This window comes from Zootoca vivipara, chromosome Z, assembly GCF_963506605.1.
Source record: "Zootoca vivipara chromosome Z, rZooViv1.1, whole genome shotgun sequence".
NCBI lineage: Eukaryota > Metazoa > Chordata > Lepidosauria > Squamata > Lacertidae > Zootoca > Zootoca vivipara.
In genome coordinates, this window is record NC_083294.1 from 20,416,853 (window position 1) to 20,438,627 (window position 21,775).

Genomic DNA, 21,775 nt, shown 5'->3' on the forward strand with positions numbered 1-21,775 from the left:
AAATTGCGGTGCCCAGAATTGGATGCAGTATTCCAGGTGTGATCTGACCAAGGCAGAATAGAGTGGTACTATTACTTCCCTTGATTTGGGCACTATACGTCTGTTGATGCTGAATAGTGTTAGCTTTTTTGGGGTGCATCTAATTTATGAATCTAAGACCCCTAGATCCTGAAATCAGATATCTGAGCAGCCAGTTTTGTTGTTTGGCAACCATTTTGGGCAGAAACCATGGATGAAGCAATGGTTCCCCCCCCCCCCGTTCCAGTGCTTTTTTTCTGGGGGTACTCAAGGGTGTGTAGCACTAGCACTTTTTTTCTAGAAGAAAAGTACTGGTTAAAATTGTGGCACTTACTGTAACAACTTCATGAGGAGTACTGGCACTTTTTTTCTAGAAGAAAAAGCACTGCTCCATCCATGGTTTCTGCCCCCAAATGGCTGCTGCCAAATAGCAAAACTGGCTGCTAAGATACCTGAATCAGACATTCTTGTAGTGATGTTTGGGTATTGGAAAACTGAGATTTTGGATAATGAGCTTTCCGATAGTGGACCTGCTTGTACCGTTTAATCCAGGAAAGAATAAATCTACCTCTCTTAGATAGAGTTGGTGTTCATCAGCAAATAGTCTTCACCAGTATGCAAGGTGAATTTTGGCTGACTTGTATTATATCTTTTTGCAATGCTTTATGTTGTGCCAGAATTAAGAAAATCGTGTTGTACCAGAATTAAGAAAATGCAATTTAAAGAGTCTATTCACTGACTATGTATGTTAGATAGATCCAAAGAGCTGTTAAGGAGTTCCATAAGACATGAGCGCTTCTGGTCCTCCTCCCAACCCTTCATCCCCAAGCATTGACTGCTGTGGAATAAAGGGATGCAGCTTGGGGTATTTCCCAATCCCATTTGCACACCAAAATTCTTTCTGCCAGCATATGGGGCTGTTCGGATCTCAACCATAGTGACTACTGTTAACAGTTCGGTGACTTGTTCCCTGATACACCCATCCCAAACTTTCAAGTAAATGCACTTAGGTTTGCAATTTAATGGTTGCTTGTTTTTTTTGGTCAAAAGACCCATTTCCACCAGGCCAAAGAGGGATGCTAGATATTTGTTGTAATGTTACAGCTTAGGCTGTACCTACAGCTTTCTTTTTCTGACAAAACTATTATTTTAACATGTTTCTTACTAAAGTGTAGAAAAATCTTTTGCCAAAGTGCAATATTTTAGTGGGTCATAATATAACACAGAGTGTCATATTTCAATGTGGTGTGTATTTGTTTCTTCTTGGTTTGTCTGAAATTTGAAATAGTACTTACTGTTTTAATATGTTTGGAGTTATTTTTGTTCATTAAGAGATTCATAGTGTATTCATGCACAATGCCTTTGAAGTATTTGATGGATGCAATAAATTTTTGTAAAACATGTTTCTTGTCCAAGCATTTAATTTAAGAAATGTAGACTGCCAGTTTTTCTACTAAGATGTTAGGGCACAATTTATTGAGGTATTTTCTTTCATATTAAAAAAGTGTCCACATATTAGTCATTTTTGTGGTCCGCTAGGTTAAAGCTGTGTTAAAGCATGAAACATCATTCATGAAAGAAGCGTGTATTGTAAGCAATTTAGGAGCATGTCAAATAAATAATTGTGAGTTTGTGTCTTGTTGGAGTTGCCAACATATCACAGAAGACTTGTGCATGCATTAAGGATTTATCATTTTCTTTCAGATGCATTAAGTCTGCATGATGCAAGCACATGTGCTGGCAAATTGCATAACACTTTCTTTCCCACAATATCAATAGTATTGCATTGATTTGTTGGTTGTGTGAGTGAGTCAGCTTAGGAGTTGCCATTGATGTCTATGGAAAAGGCAGCAGGCACATGCATGGTACAGTGGTGCCTCGATTTACGAATTTAATCCGTTCCGAAGGCACCTTCGTAGGTTGAAAAATTCGTAAGTCAAAAGCGCCATTGGAAATGCGATTTCCCATAGGAATGCATTGGAAATGGAAAAATTCGTAAGTCTAAGCAACCGCATCTCGACCCTAGATAGGGTCGAAAAAACCTATCTAAAACCACTGCGGTTTCCGTTCGGATGTCGAGAAATTCATAAGCGTGTGGCCATTTGCCCCATTTGTAAGTCGAAAAATTCAGTTGTTGAGTTGTTCGTAAGTCGAGGTACCACTGTATTAATCTTGCATTGTAGTTATAACTGCAAATGACTGCACAATATTTGAAATGGGGCAAAAGGTGGTCTCTCTTCAATGCTGTAAATGAAATGATCAGGTATTAATGTGCTAATCAGCTCTGCTTATTGGGGGCAGAAGCGGGAGGCCCTAGACTTTGATAAAACTGCAAAGGAGTGCCCGTTCATTAATCAAATTCTGTATGAAAGAGCAGGAATTCATCCCTCAAATACTTTACAAATGATTGCAATCATCTGTGCATTCCTGGTAAATCATTAACTTTGTTTTCCCTAACATGTGAACAAAGCGACGGTTTTAAATCATGGTTCTGGTCAACACTGTACTGTAATAACAGTTGTTTTAATAACAGTTGTTTTATAAAAAAATTCCTTCAGTAGCACCTTAAAGACCAACCAAGTTTTTATTTTGGTATGAGCTTTCGTGTGCATGCACACTTCTTCAGAAGTTGTTTTATTACAGTGCAGTGGTTAACCAGAACCATGATTTAAAACCGTCACTTTGTTCACATGTTAGGGTAAACAAAATTAACAAAATTAAACAAAATTAATGATTTACCAGGAATGCACAGATGGCTCCTGACCTAGTATGGGCAAGAGCAACAAGTCATGAGGTGAAACCAAGTTTTCTTCTTAGCTTACCAGTCATGGTTTGAGCAAACAAACCATGATATCCAATTTGGATGCAACACTTAAACCAGAAATCATGGATTTGTTACTTCTGCAAAGTGGGAATGATCACCATGTCTATGTTAGAGCAATAATTATTATTTACCATGACATGCAAACCGTGCTAATACATATAATAAAGTTCAAGCAAGAGAAAGAAGTGAACAAAAGTCCCATTAATAAATGGCACTCAGCATATTTCATTGGGACTAAAACAGTAGTTCCCAGAGTGAATGGTACTGCCCTACAGAGGGTGATGCGTTTCCTAGGGGGGCACTGGAGATGGGCCCATCCAAGCATGTTGATCACTAGAGCCTTGTGTTATATTTAAAGTTTTACTGCTCTTTTCACTTTCAAAGCTATTTCCTTTGGTAATGTTTGTATTTACGATTTTGAGTTGTCATGAGTCACAAGATAGCCAATCATTGGTAATAGCTTTTGATTTTCTTATAAATTAGTTACAGTACATCTGTGGTAGGTGAAGGTTTGTGCATGTTTGGTAAGTAGTTATATATAAACACTTTATGCTATAAATTTCCTTCACCCTTACTATTTTTTTTAGTAATAATGCATGAAATATTTTTCATGCAATATCTGATATCAATGGATCAAATTATTGAATTAATTAAACTAAATAGTTTTAATGGTATTTTGAATAAATGTGCAGTTGTTACCATTTTGAATTTTATTGTGTTAATATCTTCCTTTGTGGGTTGTGTAAGACCCTTATTCTGAATTCTGCTTTTTATAGGGTAGGGGCACAGGAAATGAGTTTATGGAACTGTGAGGGTGGTGGCCTGAAAATAATTGGGATCTAGTGGACTAATTTGGCTGGCTTCAGACTTGTTGCTTTCAGAATTCTGCCCTACATCCACCAAAGCTATCCTACTGTGAGGGAGATAGTTTGTCTTTTCTTGTAAACAAACAAACAAACAAACAAACAAACAGGCAAGTAAATAAGTTAACAGTAAGTTAATAAGTAAATAAATAAATGGATAATAGTAAGTAAATAGTAGCTTAATAGTATGCTAATAGCAAACAAGTGAATAAATAGGTAAATAAGTACATAAGTAAATAAATTAAAGTCAGTCATAAGTATGCAAACAAACAAACAAGTAGGCAAGTAAATAAGTTAACAGTAAGTTAATAAGTGAATATATGAGGAAATAATAGTAAGTAAATAGTAGCTTAATAGTATGCTAATAGCAAATAAGTGAATAAAGTAAATAAATTAAAGTCAGTCCATAAGTATGCAAACAAACAAACAAACAAATGAGTGAGTGAATAAAGCTCACTTGATTGGTCAAGGGATGTGGGATTATTTTTTTTAAAAAGGTGATTCACAGATTGAGTCCTTATCAAGAACTCTGTAACTAATTCTGTTTGAATGCACTTTATTTTTTATAACTCATGCGACTCACTTCTGCAATTGGTGACCATAGAATTACAGTCTTTTTTATAAACTACTAAATCTGTAAGGAGATTGTTGGATAGACCACTGCCATAATCTAAAATACTTTTTTGGGATGTGGTTTTCTGCCCTTCAGAGATACGGATTTCTTGTGATATTTTGGAGGCTACCAAGATTGATGTGGGAATCTGATATTCAGTTAGATATTGCTGTATAGCTATGATGATGTCTCAAAGAGGGTGACACAGAAAGGAGGCATATAAAAGTGTAACCATGTCATGGTACCAAGTCAGCAAAATAAATACTTCTGAAATTGCAAGGGTTTTTTTTGGACATTATTAGGGGGGGAAAACCAGCCTTTTCTTCCACAAGCAGGTTAATCCACAAAATTACTCTTCCATTTCCAGCTTTACTCTTGCTCAGTTCTTAAAATTCTCAGTTCAGGTTTGTTTCAACCATTAATCTTGCTCAGTTATTATGCATTTACTTTGGCACTTACTGATTTTTATTGTTGAACCAATGGAATACACCTTTTTTGTTTTACTTCAAAGAATTGCCAAGAAAATGCTTTTAGAAGAAATCAAAGCCAATCTTTCCTCAGAGGATGAAACTTCTTCTGATGAAGAATCTGATGAAGAGAAAAAGAAGAAAGGAAAGCATTATGAAAAAAGAGGTGACAATGGTGAGCACCACATAGTAGTACAATAAGAGTACAAAAATGTGATCAGTGAACTGGGTGGGCATTCTGCCAGACAGAGGTACTGTTCTTTTCAAATCCATTGTCATTTCAAAATATTTTGTAAGAGATTAATCAGCAAAGCATCTTTTAAACAAAATATGTAAATTGACCAAACATAGAACTCAGAACTGTATTTCTCACAGTTCTTAACAGTAAGTACTAAAACTCCTTTTTTCTGAACATGTGGCAGCCATTTGGTGCTGGTACCCACAGCACTTTCATCAATATATGAGTACCAGCACCTCATTTTAGACCAAAAGAAGCTCTAATTGAACTCATATGGCAGCTAGTAGTGAGCAGATAGCTATTATAGCCATCTGCTCACAGTGTAAGGTTGTGCTGAAGTGTTCATATAGTGTCTTCGATCCTATGACACTCTTAATATAACTTGAATACTTAATTATATTCACAATATCCTTCACATATTAAAAAGAACTGGAGTGTGTTCTGCTTAGTGAATAAATTTAATAAATAATAAAATAATAACTGCTAAATTCAAGTCCTTCATAATGTACATGGTATGTATTGTCATTACCTCCCTTTGATACTGATATGAGCTGGAAAAATAATTTGTATGGGAGAAGCTTTATGTTGGTTCCCCCCCTTTTTTGTGACAGGAGAGAATGAAGAGGAAGATGAGTCTGACTCTGATTCAGATACTGATGGGGCTAAGAAACCCAGATACAGGCACCGCTTGTTAAGACATAAGTTGACCACGAGTGATGGAGAGTCTGAGGAAGAGAAAAAGGGAAAATCTAAAGAGGCAAAAGAAGTTAAACGCAGGAACAGAAGGAAAGGTACAAAATCTAAAATGTGTGATGTGTGACTACATACCAGGGGCTCTATAGGCAGCCATTATATTGCTAACATATTGGTCCTTGAAGATGGTGGTACAATTCTTATTGCTACTTTATTGGAATGCATCTGTCAAATAGCTGATAATCCATACTCTGGCACTTCTTGAAGCAAGAATTAAAAATGCTTATGTATTCACATGAAAGGCTTATTTACCGCTTATCAGGAAATGGTCTTTCAAAGCTGTTTACAGTCTCATTGAAGTATATCAATAAAGTACAACAATAGAATGCCAGTACTATTGGACAAATGAGCATGAAGTAGTGGGGTAGATGCAGCAGAAACCTCTAAAATGTGTGTGCCAATCCCTAACTGATAATGGCATATCTCCAATGGGTCTAACATTGATTAGAGTAGATGAAATCAGGTAGCATGATGCAGAAGATCAAACTACTCAGGAAAGGGATACTTTAGTTGGGTATTGGGTTTGGAGAAACAGGCCAGTAAGAGTATTTTTGTTTCCCCAAGGGTTTGGGAATGCCCAGTGAGAATTGTTTACTTGAATAGCAGATCTAATGATTCGCAAACTACTTTTCCTCAGTTCCAAAATCATTTTGCCATGACATTGAGACAAATTATTATTGCTTGAGGCCAATGACCATTATAGTATAAAACATAAAAACAAAAATGGCAGTCCATATCACTTACCCAAACTACAACCATATCACCCTGAATATGGCCAGTTTTATCTAATCTCACAAGTGCCATGTGAAACAGATTGTTGTTGTTGAACATGCAGAAGCTTAAAACCCCTTGACCTTGTGGAATTACTTCTGCATCCTGGTCATTATAATAATAATAATAATAATAGAGCAGCGAGTTTAGAATTCTGTTGAATCAGCTGCTACTTGATAGTTGAAATCATGTTGATGATGCCACATGATTCAGCATGCGAACTTAAGAACATTGTATGTCTTGAAATGATAAAAACATAGATTTAGGGGGTTCTCACCTTTTCCCAAATGTTTATTCTAATCTTAATTTAGAACTTTAAATTATCTTCCTGTTTTAGAACTAGCTTGCGCATCCCCAGGAGGCTCTTGACTTGTGTTCTTTGTTTGGGATGGGAGATTACTGTGGAAGAGGAAATCCCACTGGATACGTGCCAGGCAACAGACACACATACCGTGCAATCCTATGTATATCTACTTGGAAGTATGTCTCGTTATCAATAGAGCGTACTCCCAGGTAGGTGTGTATGGTGTTGCAGCCTTGTTGGGCCTAACATCTGAGTAGACATTTCTAGGATTTCACTTGTTAAGTAAGCTCTTTGGATTCTGGCCTTAATAAGTATTTAGAGGGCATGAATGCAAGCAGATTGAGACTGCACTGGTGTTTTGCATCCGGTGTCACTTTCTCTGTTTATTTTCTTCCATTTCTTCACAATTAAAAAAGAAGTTTACCAAAGTCAGGTATTGTCTGCTACTGTTCGTTTTTATTGTTTTATTTTTATACATATAAGATAATTACATTTCACTGTTCTGCCTAATTCTGCTGAATTGTTTTAGCATGAGTTTTATATTTAGATAGCACTGAAAATAATATACCTGTTGAAACAGCTTTATATCTTTACTCAGTAAGCACTAGGATGCCACTATCCTTCACTTGCTTGAAGGTAGGAAAAAGTGAACTGCTTTCAGGCAAGTGGAGGATCACAATACCCACTTGGTGGTGTCCTACTGCCTCTGAAATACCTTACAGGTAAATACCAGCAGTATCTTCTGTTCTTTTCTTAGCCCCTTTCTGCTATTTTTATTAGAAACTCGGAAGTCCTAAACCCTCATTATTCTTCACCCACATTTAAATAATGAAATAAGTGTTTCTTCTGAAACATGTCAATGTGTGATCAGCAGGTGCCACAGTTTCTACGTTTCCCTTTTTGTTATTTTTCGTAATATTGGACATATTTTTACAGTTGACTTGCAACTTGTGTGTGTGGGTGGGCACATTCTGGGGATGTAGTCAAAATCACATATGGTTAAAAAGAACCCCATTGAACGTACTCACACGGCCACCTATTCCTTCTGGAGCCAGCACACTGAATGAGTCCTACCCCCTGAAGCAAGGCCCAGGCTCTGGGAGACTTATGCAGGCTCTGGGAGTTTCCTGCGAAATCTCTCAGGGCCATTTGAGTTCTTAGAAGAGCCTCCCAAAGCCTAGTAAGCAAATCTGAAAGCTTAAAAGCTCTTTGTGGTTGGAAAAAGCTGTGCAAAAAGAGCTTTTCAGCTCTCCACCTTCCATGCATTTCATTTGTGTGATTTCAACTGGCCAGACATCACCTACCTAAAGGTTTTGTATTAATTTTTAAAGCCCTGAAGAGTTTAGGTCCAAGGTGCCTCAGGGGTTGCCTGAGTCCTTATGTCCCAACTCATCTGCAGGACTGTTGTTTGTCATTCCCTGAGTTGGTGAGGCTTACTTGGCAACAATGAGAATTGTTTGGCAACAATGAGAAACTGACCATTTTGTGTCACTGGCCCAGTTCTGTGGAATACTCCTTTCATGGAGGAGGCATACAAAGAGAGGTCTCAAATTATGATCTAAGGGTTCATATGGAGAGAGGCAGTCCTTGAGGTATAATGGTCCTGAGCTGTTTAAGCCTGTATAGGTTGAAACCAGCACTTTCCATTGGGCCCAGTAACTAATTGGCAGCCAGTGCTGTTGGGCCAGGATAGGCAATACTGTATATGCTCAAACCATCTTGCTTTGGTGAGCAACCTGGGCACTGAATTCTGTGCTAGCTGAAGTTTCCAAACCAACTTCAGAGGCAGCCCTACATATAACTAATCTAGTCTAACCTAGAGGTTACCAGAGCCTAGGCAACAAAAGTTAGGCTACTCCTGTTTAGAGAGGGGCGCAGCTGGGCCACCAGCTGAAACTAGTGGAAGGCATGCTGCCCCACTGAGGCAACCTGTGCCACAAGTGCCAACAGTGGATCCATAGGTACCCCCCCCATCTGCAGTACTAGCTGCATCAGAGGATATGTTACCTCATTAAGAGCAGGCAATATCAGTCTAGGGAACTACCCACCAACAAGTTGCTCAGTCTTATCTGGACAAACACCATATGAATTAAAGACAGTTAAAACAATTAAAAAACATTAAAACAGTCAAAATGTAGCAGTGGTCCAGTATCTGCTTTTATCTGGTTCTGCACTCCAGAGATGTACATTTCAGGTGTAGAGGTTACAAGATTACTCCTGTTCTCAGCTGTGGACTGGCTTGCGTGAAGCTGAGTATTTCAGCAGTTGCAAGGTTAGTAGTAGGGAGTGGGTAACTGTGGTTGGTGAAAGGATTTAAATCTCTCTTATTACCCTCTCTCCTGTTTGCCCTTTGCCACAAACTGAATTCTCTTGGTTCCTGGACCAAAATAAATAAAGTTGAAAATTTGCAAATTAATTGCATGCAAGATGTGAGTCAACTGTACTTCTATTGGCTTTCTATTAAAATGCTGATACATAATGGTCCTGTACTTAACTACAAGTGTTTTGCTACTGATGCAGCAATTATGATACCAATTTTTGTTTAACCTTAAAGTAAGCAGTGAGGATTCAGATAATTCGGAAGCAAATGAATCTGGAGTCAGTGAAGAAGTCAGTGAATCTGAAGATGATCAGCGTCCTAGAACAAGGTACTTCACTCTAAAATATGCTCTTGAGAGTTTGATTTTCAGCCAGGAACTGTATTGCATATCTTTCTTTCTTTTCGGTGGGGTGGGGGGAGATTTGAAAACTGAAGGATAACTCATTCAGTCCATGTTTTAAAGTAAACCAACCTGGTTTGCACTTTCCAAACTAGAGCACGGTTTTTAGTTTTTAAACATCTCCATATTTTTTATGTAGGACTTTGTTCAGAAAGGTACCAAAATGCGTATAAATTAGCATGCCTTTCAGGACAAAATACAAACAAACATAATGTGTCTTATTGGACTAAATGCAGATTGATATAGAAAAGCTTGATAAAACAGATTAATGAATGATGAAAATGTGTGAAACTGACACAGGAAATCCCCCACCCCACCCCACCCCAAAATAGAACAGAACTGGTCCATAGCCTAGGAAAAGGCAATGGTAGATAGGAAATCCACAAGTCAATGCATCAAACTTCATGTGAGGCTTAGCTAGGAAACCAATTTGAAATGGATCAGACATTGTTTATATTTGCCCTTATATTACTATTTTACTGTATACTGCAGTTCTCCTGTTTTTACTGTTCATATTGCTTATAATGATACTGCATAATGTTGTAGATTTTTAAGAGTTTTAAGCAGTTTATCAATTCTAAAAAATTAATATATCTTCAGCTTAAGTTGTAAAACAGACAACCCTTAAATCTCTTCAGATCAGTGTTCCTCTACTGACCTAATATTAGGTCAACAATTAGTCAACAAGTAGTTCATTAATATAAATACTTTACCACAAGTTTACCACAGAATGTTCTACCTCTACTGCTGGAGGCATCATGGATTTGAATACCAAGTGCTGGGTATCACAGGTGCTGGTAATTGCAGGTGAAGATAAAGTGCTAGAGTTGCAGTGCTATAGTGCTCATGTTTTGCCTGCTGGCTTTCCATTGGAAAAGGGTAAAGGTAAAGGACCCCTGGACAGTTAAGTCCAGTCAAAGGCGACTATGGGGTTGCGGCACTCATCTCGCTTTCAGGCCAAGGGAGCTGGCATTTGTCCACAGACATCTTTCTGGGTCATGTGACCAGAATAACTAAACCACTTCTGGCGCAAAGGGACACTGATGGAAGGCAGAGCGCACAGAAACGCCATTTACCTTCCCGCCACAGTGGTACCTATTTATCTACTTGCACTGCTGTGCTTTCGAACAGGTGGGTTGGCAGGAGCTGGGACAGAGCAACGGGAGCTCACCCTATTGCGGGAATTCGAACTGCCGAACTTCTGATTGACAAGCCCAAGAGGCCCAGTGGTTTAGACCACAGTGCCACCCGCATCCCTGCGGCTTCCCATTGGTACACCTGGTTATTCACTGTGAGAACAGAGTGCTAAACTAGATGGGGCTTTGACCTGATCCAGCAGGGCTGTTCTTACGTTCGTATACCAAAACAGTTCATTGAGTTATAAACATTATTCAGGGGTCATTAATTTCAAGTTTGTTGCAACTACCAGTTTCTTAATTCCTTAAGCAGGAGTGCATTCTTGGTTATCTGAGTCATTAGTTTTTTAGTAGAGCATAGGAAAAGAGGCCATCATCATAGTGCTTCATTATGAAATGTTGGTGCAGATGAAACTAGAGGAGTTAATTAGTTAATAACAAGGAGCAGAAGCAACAGCTACAGTTCTTGTGTTCAAATTGATGCATGATATATTTAATCTTCTGGCAGAGGAAGTGAAAATGACATTTTCAGTTTTGGATCTGTTGGTTTAGTAGTAATTGAGCAGAAAATCCAGGAACAGAAGATCTGTGAATCCTCTTCAATGTTTCAGATCTGCCAAGAAAGCTGAATTAGAAGAAAATCAGCGAAGTTACAAGCAGAAGAAGAAAAGAAGACGCATAAAAGTTCAGGAGGATTCATCCAGTGAGAACAAGGTATTGCACAGAAATAAGTTCTGTGGCCTTGAGGATTTAGAGTGCACATGTCAAATAGTGCCTCTCCCCCACAGTAAAAGGCAAACTCCATTTAAACCCGAAGAGAGTTTCTAAAAAAAGTTTAATATGACAGAGGGATGGGTCAACTCTTCAAGGTGAGTGAGGGAGTCAGAACTGTCATTCTGTAGGATGCTTTAAGTCCTTTGCATGATCCTAAGCAGCTCTTTGGATCCTGGCCTCTCTTTATTATTCTTGTGAAATAAATTACCATCACTTTATTTATATGCTGCTTTTCCACACACACACACAAAAAGAGTTGTTCAAAGCAGCTTACACCAAGGAGAACAGCAATACACCACAAAATTAAAACCTCAGGAACACTTTCATATTAAGAGGGAGACTAAAATAACAAAATAATGACAGAAGTAGCAGCATACAAAAGTAATATTTCTTTTCTGTACAGTGGTACCTCAGTTTGCAAATGCAATCCATTCTGCGGAGGCGTTCGCTCACCGAGGCATTCGCTCACCGAAGGCACGCTTCTGCGCGTGCGCAAAGTACCAGTAGAGCGCTTCTGCGCATGCACGCATGCGCTGTGCAGTTTGCTTCTGTGCATCCGACGCCACGGAACCTGGATGTAAACACTTCCGGGTTCGCGGCATTTGTAAACTGAGGTTTTCGTAAACTGAGGTAGTTGCAAACCGAGGTTCCACTGTATATGTAACAACATTGAATTTAACCATGTATTTCCTGGCAGTGGCAAAAATGACTGAGCTTCACCCTGAATGTAGAAACACCATTCCCTCTACTGCTGCAGCTCCTTACAAGGCTTTCTTATAATTTTGGTATTTTCTGTGAGCGACAGGCCATCACATGGGTGTTGCTTCGCCACCTATTGTCCAAGGAAATAAATGATTATAGAGTTGAGTTCAAGGCTGCTTCCTGCCCTCATTCAGTCCATTTCCTGCCTTCATCTTGGGGTGGACATATCCAGCTTTGCTCTTAACTTAGCCTGTCTCTCTTGCTGACCTTAGACCCATTGTGAGTTTTTCTAACTTGTGTGAGTGGTTGAGTGTGTTACTGTTTTTAAGCTTTCCTCCATCACTGTGTCTTAGCCTTTTATTCCCTTGATCATATGTTTTTTAAAGTTCACCTTTATTCTATGGTTTTTCTCTCTCCCCCTGGTTTAATTTCTCACTATTTTTTTCTCACCTTGTTTGAAGCAGCCTAGCTGCTGGCTCAAGGCCTCTTTCTGTCAACCATCCTGGTCATATCTTGGGCTCTTCACCACACATGCTAAAACCAATGGTTCCTGTTGTCATACCAGCTATACTCTGCCAACTCTTAGCACAAGCTCCTTTTACCTTCTTTGCCTCTCACTATTGGTATACCGCCATTCAACATCTCAACAAAGGGGTCCTACCTAGGGATCCAGAAAGGGTCCTGATCATGCCAGATGCCAGTCTCTTAAGGTTGGGGTGTTGCCAGGGCGAGTTTTTAGAACAACTGCATCTGTTTGCCACACCTCAGAAGACTAAGCTGCCCAAGTTCAGTGAAAGGTAGCAAGTAGAAGGGACTCTTGGGCATCAGTGCCCTGTCTACGTAGCCCCCATCCCTTGATTATTGTTTGCCTTTCCTCTTCTTCCACTTATGGCCCAGACTTTCAGTTAGCCGTGATTGGAATGGCCTCATTACTGCTGGTGCCATTTTGGCCTGACAACCTATAATTTGAGTGGAGCCATCTAAAGTATTCTTTACTGCATAGGTGGTGACTACTGCGACGAACCCCCTCGCCGACGTTGCCGATAGATTATGAGACAAAAGGGTACAGGGGTAAAGCAATCCCTACTCAATTCCTTACGCCTTAAAATAAACCTCTCAATTCTGGGCTTCTCAGTAAAGAGAGTCTAATTCCAGCTTTTGTGGCCTGATGTCACAAACACTCAGGGCTATTTGAATGAACAACCTCTTGCCTCCAGAACAGGGACTCCCTCAACTCAGATCCCCACTGTATCAGTCTGCCATATCACCCTGGCAAACTTGTGGCACTCTAGGTTTTCACCATACTCCCCTTCCTGTGTGACTCTAGGACACAAACTATCCCCTTTTCCTTAGGTAAGTTTTGCCCTTTTCTGAGTCTCCACCTTGGTGAGTTTTAATATGCTGCTGGAATAACCAAGACAATACTCTTTGGCACAAAATGAAGATGAATTTTATTTTCTTGAGAACATAGGTTTTTCTTTTCTTAACGATGCATAAGTTTACAAGCTTAGTTTACAAACTACAGCACACTCCCCCTCTTCCAACTGCCAAAACAGTTATTCCCTCCTTTTTAAACCGGGCACCGTCCCGCCTCCTAAAGATGCGCTGTCAATTAAACTGAAGCTGGATTAACTCTTTCTAATCCAGGGTGTAATAAATCTTCCATCCTGGGGCTAATCAGTTACAACTACTATTATAGTACCCCATTGACATTTGACCAATAGAAGATACCAGAGCATGTGGTAAACCATTCATGAGTGGTGCTGTTTTGAAGGTGTAATTCCATCCCAAACAGTTACTGTTCAACAAATGCTGTATTTTCTGAAAATTGGCTTGGAAACTTAATACATTTAGATGTCACATCTCAGCCATTTCCTCCAAGTCCATTGTGACTTTTGACTTGGTTGCTCCTTCATTTGGTGCCCATCCACTGATGAATTACTTCTTGAAATATGCCTCCCTGTTCTTGCCTCCTGTAGCACACTGCCTTCCATCTTAGGAGTTTTCACAAAGTGATGCAAGCTCTCCAGTGGCTTTCTTTGAGCTTCACACTGTTCCTCTAGGAATTCTTTCCTTTAAGGTGCTCTTCCTCATCACCATCACATCAGCTTTGTGTGTTTCTAACCTGGGACCCCTGTCTACTGACTGACACTTCTGTGTCTTCAAAGACACTGTGGTTCTCTGAACCGATCCAGCCTTCATTTGCAAGGGGAATTCTTGCTTTTCATCACAACCCAGGACAGTTTTTTGCCTTCTTTCTGTCCAAATCTAAGTCATCCTCTTGATCTTGAGAAGGCATGACACTACCTCACTGACCAGTGGACCTTCAATTGAAGTGTATATTAACTGCACAAAATATTGTCTCCTTTCATCCACAAACCTTGGGCAAGAAGGTCTCTCGAACTGCAATAACTTGTTGACTGAAAGCCTGTATTTCTTTTGGCTACGAGTCTAATTTACCTGTGCCTTCAAATATCATAGCCCATTCTACTAGATTAGCTATGGCTGTGGTGGCCTTTGCGACCAATGCCTTGCTTCAGGACATGTGCAAGGCCACGGCATGGGTTACTTCAAACTCTTTTGCTAAGCATTACAAAATGGATAAATTTGCATATGCAGATGCCTCTCTTGGGTGGCGAGTTTTTAGAACAGGTGCTTCTGCAGATCTAATTCATACATTCTCTGCTCCCCCCCCAAAAAAAAACCTATTGGGAATGTCTGCTTTGGTACATTCCATGTGATGGCTTGCCACCCACAGAAAGTGGACTGTTGGTCTCACCTGAATAGTCAATTTCATGGATGTCACACCATCACAAGCCCCACCCACTTCTATGGGTGGGCTGCAAATCTATGTAGGCTCTTTCCTTTGCCAAGGTCCATGTCTCTTGTCTATTGGTTCAAGTTTGTTTGTGCATGTGTTGACTTCTCTTCTTCCAGTATTCATTTTGTTAATCATCTGCTCTGGCTCTGTGTCATTCTCGTCAGAAAATGGATTGAATGAGGGCAGGAAGCAGCCTTGAACCCTGTTTTCTGCCTTGGACAATAGGTAGTGAAGTAACACCCATTCAGGTAAGACAAATGGTTGGATTCAATTGGTAGTATCTAATAGAATATGCTTTGATACGGCTGCCATATGGTAATATTTGGTGGAGCTTTTGAAGGAATTAAATATCCCCCATGAAGAGTTTATTCCTGCAACACGTTGCAATTGCTGTACTCAGAATAAATTGTAGTTTGCCACTGTTGCACGTCTTACTTTTGATTCCCTCCTTTTGATTCCCATGCAGTCCTACACTGCATGGCAAGCCACTTTTGAAACAGATGGACCTTCAAAAACAGTTTGTGTTGCAACTTTGGGGTATTTAGGGTGCTTCTGAAATACAGTAAGGGCATCCTTGTTTGGTAAGTGCTCACTAGAATAAGTAAATAAAATAGTAACAAACTAGCCATTCAGTTTTGAAAACTTTTTTTCCTCATGCACTTTATTCAGCTACGGTTGCCGTGTATTGTACACTACTAATATTTGGCACCATTTAATATAATATTAAGTAAAGGTAAAGGGGCCCCTGACCATTAGGTCCAGTCGTGACCAACTCTGGGGTTGCGGCACTCATCTCGTGTTATTGACATACAGCTTCCAGTTCATGTGGCCAACATGACAAAGCCGCTTCTGGTGAACCAGAGCAGCGCACGGAAATGCCGTTTACCTTCCCACCTGAGCGGTACCTATTTATCTACTTGCACTTTGACGTGCTTTCAAACTGCTAGGTTGGCAGGAGCTGTGACCGAGCAATGGGAGCTCACCCCATCGCGGGGATTCGAACTGCCGACCTTCTGATCGGCAAGCCCTAGGCTCTGTGGTTTAGCCCACAGTGCCACCCGCATCTTAAGTATTAAGTAAGTAGGTCCATATTAGCGTCTTTATTTACAAGACTATTCATTGTTTCCTATTAAATATGGTAGACCTTCAACCAGTATTTTCTTCTGATTTTGACAGAGTAATTCTGATGATGATGATAATGATGATTCAAAATCTCCCGGGAAAGGCAGGAAAAAAATACGGAAGATACTTAAAGATGATAAGCTCAGACGAGAAACTCAAAATGCTCTGAAAGAAGAGGAAGAGAGAAGACGGCGCATCGCGGAAAGGGAACGTGAGAGGGAGAAGCTAAGAGAAGTAAGATTGCTTATTATATACAAAGGGCATCAGGGATTAGTCAGTTTGTTGTTAGCTTTGAACTTTGGTGCTGGGGAATCTTAATAATCCTACCAGGTGCTGGTAATACCTTGAAAGCTCTAAGAGGGAATTATAATAGAAAACTTCAGTGTGCAATAGCGTTTCCCGGGAAATGTTATAAACATTTTTAACGTATTTATTTATTATTATTGCTCTTACCAACAATCTACTCTTTCAGACATATGCTTATGATATTTTTATTTACCCAAGTCCATTCTAGTTGATATTTTAAACAATAGGGGTACCTCCAGGTCGGGCTAGGAAAACTTGTCTGAAACTTTGAACAGCCAGTGCTAGTTAGTGTTAACTATACTGAACTAGATGGCCCAGCAGCCTGAATTGATCACAAGTAGCTTCCTTTGTTCCTATGGAGGACAGTTTTCAGCTGTCCTCCAGACCAGATGAATCCTCCCAAATTGCTTCCTTCCCTGTTTTGCTCATGGATGCCTTCTGTCAGTGGGGCAACACAAGCTGGATAGTACCCATGTGTGAAAAGTACAAAAATGTTCAGAAAACACTTGTTAAATTTAGCAACTTCAAGAAAAATTACTCTTGATTATCCAGTTCTTTGTAAAAACATGGAACTGTTAAGGTTGTTGGTGTATCTAACTCAGTGTTTTCTACACTGACTGGTAGCAGCTCATTAAGGTTTCAGACAGAAATCTCACCCAGCCCTATGTGGAGTACTGGGGTTGAACATAGCAACATAGACATGCACATCATGTGTTATTCCACTGAACTATAGTCTTTGTCCTCAACAATGAACCCTTCAAAAAAAAATTTAAATGAATTTTTGTAGAGCTTTATTAGAAACTTTTACATAAAATTTTACATAAAATGTATACATACAAAATCACAAAAATAGGTATGAAGATAACAACTTGTCTACTGAATGAAATGTAAATAACCATAAAAAGTACTACTGTCATCATTCTCATTATTAGCGGTAATGTTATGTTGTTTGGTGACACTGGTAGCCCAGGGAGTTTTATTGATATACCTAATGAAGAGAAACCATGTAACATCAAAATTGGCCCATATCACTTTTTATTTATTTCATATTTACTTTTTATTTATTTTATAACATTTACACACTGCTTGATTGTAAAACCCCTTAATGACTTGCCTGTGTTGGGTCAAGAGTTCATATTACCGTATATTCCGGCGTATAAAATGACTGGGCGTATAAGACGACCCCCAACTTTTCTCATTAAAATATAGAGGTTGGGATATACTCGCCGTATAAGAAATACGACCTGGCGTATAAGACGATCCCTGACTTTTGAGAAGATTTTCCTGGGTTAAAAAGTAGTCTTATACGCAGGAATATACAGTATATTGTCCTCCCCACCTTTTTGTACCATTCCTTCTCTGTGGGCACAGAAAGCCCCTTCCAAAAAGACACACCTGACGATAGGACACACCTAATTTTTAGAGGAGGAAAACAAGAAAAGCTAGGGGCGATGGGAGTTGTAGTTCAACAACATCTGGGGACCCACAGGTTGAGAAAGGCTGATACGGTATGTGAGGTGGGGCTTACCTGCCCCCCAATATTTTATTCAAGTTGGAAAAGGGAGGGAGGGAAGGAAGGGGGGTGTGTGAGAGAAAGAAATAGAGACAAGGAAGGAAGGGGTGAAAGAGAGAGAGAGGAAGAGAGAGGGAAGGAAGGAGGGAAGGAAGGGGTGAGAGAGAGAAAGAAAGAGGGAGGGAGGGGTGAAAGAGAGAGGGGGAAGGAGGGTGGGAAGGAGGGAAGGAAGGAAGGGGTGAGAGAGAGAGAAAGAAAGGGAGGGAAGAGAGAGAAGGAAGGAAGGAAGGACAGAAGGAAAGAAGGGGTGAGAGAGAGTGCAAGAAAGAGGGAGAAGCAAGCAAGCATCCCGAGAGCCGGTTTCCCGCTGTGCGCAGCTCTGGCTCTTGTCTTCGCTCCATAGGACGCACAGACTTTTCCCCTTCCTTTTTGGGAGGGAAAAAGTGTGTCTTATGGAGCGAAAAATATGGTAGTTCAAGCTGAGCAGCAGCCGGTAACATCACCAGTAATTCTCTGTATTGAAGTCCATTATTACTACCACTTCCAATCGAGAAGAGTGCTAAGACACTGTCTTATAACTTTTTTCCTCAAAAAAACACAGGGTGGCTTATTTTTGGTGGGATGTCTTATTTTTTTATTATGGTTTTTATTACCTTACGGTCTCCTTGGCCGGGCCAGGCCGCTGGCTCAGGGTGCTGCTGGGCACTGCACACGGCGCTGCTGGGCTCTGTCCTACCTGACAAGGCTGTTGTATGTATTAGAACAATACAATGTATGCAAAAATATAGTTTGTTAAGGGTTGGCTGGGAACTGTAAATTTTTGAGGAGCAAACTACTGTATAATGCCGAGAATTCTTTGAGGGAAAGCAAGTTCTTTGAATGTGCATGAGATTTGAGTTAACGCTGCAGTCTACTTTTGCAGTTGGAAGACTTTCCTAGGAAATAAAGGTCAGACAGAAATCTGTCTATTTTCTGCTGATGTAGCTTTTCTCTCATTTATCTCTATCACCTACCAGTAAAGCAGAGGATATGCTGTTGACAGGATGGGCGTATGGGGGAAAAAAGAGAGGGAAGAAGAAAGGGGCAAGGGCGCTTCTGGGTGCTCCGAGCTGCTGAGCACTCGGTGCGCTCCAGCAGCTGGTTCAGGGTGGCGGGATGGCAGGGCGCTCCGCCTGGCGCTGCTGCGCGCTCAGCGATGCTGCGCGTTTGGCGCTGCAGCAGCGGTGGTTCTGGGCGGCAGGGAGGAAGGCTCCTCGGCCAGGCTTGGCAGAGGCCCGGCCGCTGGTTCAAGGGCTCCGCTCAGCACTGCCGCGTGCTACGAGTGCTCGGCGATGCTGCGTGCTTGGCGCTGCAGCCGCCGCCGCTTCCAGGCGGCGGGGTGGAAGGCTCCTCGGCCGGGCTCAGCAGAGGCCCGGCCGCTGTTTCAGGGGCTCCGCTCGGCGCTGCTGCGCGTTCCGAGTGCTCGGCGATGCCGTGTGCTCGGCGCTGCAGCAGCCGCCGCCGGTTCCGGGCATTGGGATGTAAGGCTCCTCGGCCAGGCTCGGCAGAGGCCCAGCCGCTGGCTTGGGCGCTCCACACGCTTGCTGCTGCAGCAGCAGCCAGTTCCAGGCCCCAAGCTGGCAGGCATGGGGGTACGTCTTATTTTCAGGGTATGTCTTACATTTTACAAATGTTTAAAATTGCTGCCCTTTTAAAGACTGTCTTAAGACAAAAATACTTGATTCTCTTAAGGGAGTTAATTTTGGATCATCTTTTAATATTTTTTAAAATCTTTCATCTTGTTATTTATTACATCTACTAGCTTGTGATTAAGAGAATCTCCTGTTGTTGCATAGAACAAATTATTCAAAGATGCAACTGTTTGCAGGTTAGAAGCAAGCATTACTGCATTCCCCAGAAACAGGATATAGATTTAACCCAGGGCACTTTCATTTCTAGCTTAAATATTATTTATGCTTTAGCTCATTTCTTTTGACCAGAGTGCCTCCATTTTCCAACACTTTCCCCCCACACATATGAAGCACCAATTTGCAGTTTTTCAATGAAGTCTGTGACTATGATGCAGGCCTCATTTGTTGACTTGGCCTGGAACCCTCCTTGTCAAATAGAGAGTAATTGTTTCATATCTTGGGATAAATCCATATAGTTGCAACTGAAAAAGTAAGGCTTCACAATATTTATTCTGGTGTTAGCTCTGTTGCTTCTGTAACAGCTTGAATTAATGGCACACAAAAATCTTTCCAGGTGATAGAACTAGAAGATACACCAATGAAATGTCCAATTACAACTAAGCTGGTTTTAGATGAAGATGAAGAAACCAAAGAACCTATAGTACAAGTTCATCGTGACATAGTTACAAAGCTGAAGCCACATCAAGTTGATGGTAAGAAACTGTGGTAGGAGCTTTGCCCCCAAAACTCTGGATTTCCATGAGTTGACCTTTTTAACTGGTAGGGTTAGAGAGATGTTGCAGTGTTCTGTGACTGCTATCATAAGCCTAAGCAAGAAATAGTGCTTGTTTATTGCTGATTTTTTTTAAAAAAAAAACAAGCAGTGCAGAGTATTTAATATTTCTTTAAGGATCTTTTGAAAATATTACTTCTAGGTGTACAGTTTATGTGGGATTGCTGTTGTGAATCTGTGAAAAAAACAAGGAAATCTGCAGGCTCTGGATGCATTCTTGCCCACTGTATGGGTCTGGGAAAGACCTTGCAGGTATGTTTCAAGGATTTGTTGGCAGGGATAGAACTTGCTTCTTCCAGCTTTGGTAAAAGCAGCATCATGTAAATGTAAAAGCCTTCTCCCGACTATTTGTGTGTTTATTCCCATTGCCTTTTTTAGCCTTATTGTTACAGTTTCCATCTTAAGGTAATAATACAATATCCAGTTTATTTGTAGTCACTGTAGGGAGAATAGCTTGGTGTAGGGAAGATTACATCTTGATACCACTCTTCCTCCAAGGGGTTCAAACACTTTACAAGAAGGGTAGGTATCCAATTTTATTCTCTGAACAATTGTGTGAGGTAGGTAAGACTGAGAAAATAGCTTGCCCCCAAATCATCCAGTGAGCTTGATAGTTGATCTGGGAATTTGAACTTTAGCCTCCCCTGTGCTGATGCAACGTTCTGTTTATACTACAGTGACATATTGCACCTGTGTTGCAGTTCATTCCCTCTATAGCATGGGAATGTATACATACCATGACTTTAAACACACACACACACACACACACACACACACACACACACACACACACACTGTTTGAAATTAGACCACTTGTGATCAAGTGAAGATGCCTGGGCACCAGGATGGCACCTGATATCTCTACCATTAGGAGGTGCATTTCTTGAGATTATTGCATCTTGACTGTTTGCGCACACTAATACCACATCCTGTAGAATTCTATCCATTATATTTTATCTGCACAATCAGAATGAATTTCAAGAACCGAAACACTTTTTCTGTGCAGCATGAGCAGGGGCAGTCATCATTAAGAAAAAGAGGTAGGAATAGGCCAACATATAAGTGGACTGTCCCTGGTTCAAGCGACTTTTCTTTCAAGTTTTCAAAGTTCTTGACCTAGCTCAAGGTTGTCACCTGAACTAGCCAGATGTTTAACTGAGAATCAATCACAGTCAGTCCATCATTTGAAAAGTAAGACCTTATAGCTGTCTTACCCAAAAATGGTAACTAGGCATTCCATTTTGGCGACTGTAACCTTAGTTTAAGGAGCCATTTGGCGCCTAGCTTATATATCTGAGTTTCTAACTGCTCGCATGCACACACAAAATGTTACATCTTTCAAAAAAGAACAGTGGCAGAAGGATAGC

The 21,775-nt window shown here is 40.5% G+C and overlaps 1 protein-coding gene across 6 annotated transcripts in view; it reads left to right on the plus strand.

Annotated features, from left to right (window-relative positions):
- Positions 1 to 21,775, plus strand: part of ATRX (ATRX chromatin remodeler) — a 95,573-nt gene that overhangs the window by 39,540 nt on the left and 34,258 nt on the right. For all 6 annotated transcript variants that reach the window (XM_035113553.2, XM_060270194.1, XM_060270193.1 and 3 more), the window contains 7 exons: positions 4,830 to 4,960; positions 5,635 to 5,814; positions 9,406 to 9,499; positions 11,319 to 11,421; positions 16,181 to 16,360; positions 20,190 to 20,328; positions 20,551 to 20,660. In XM_035113553.2, coding sequence (XP_034969444.1) covers positions 4,830 to 4,960; positions 5,635 to 5,814; positions 9,406 to 9,499; positions 11,319 to 11,421; positions 16,181 to 16,360; positions 20,190 to 20,328; positions 20,551 to 20,660 — 937 coding nt within the window. The remainder of the gene's footprint in view (positions 1 to 4,829; positions 4,961 to 5,634; positions 5,815 to 9,405; positions 9,500 to 11,318; positions 11,422 to 16,180; positions 16,361 to 20,189; positions 20,329 to 20,550; positions 20,661 to 21,775) is intronic.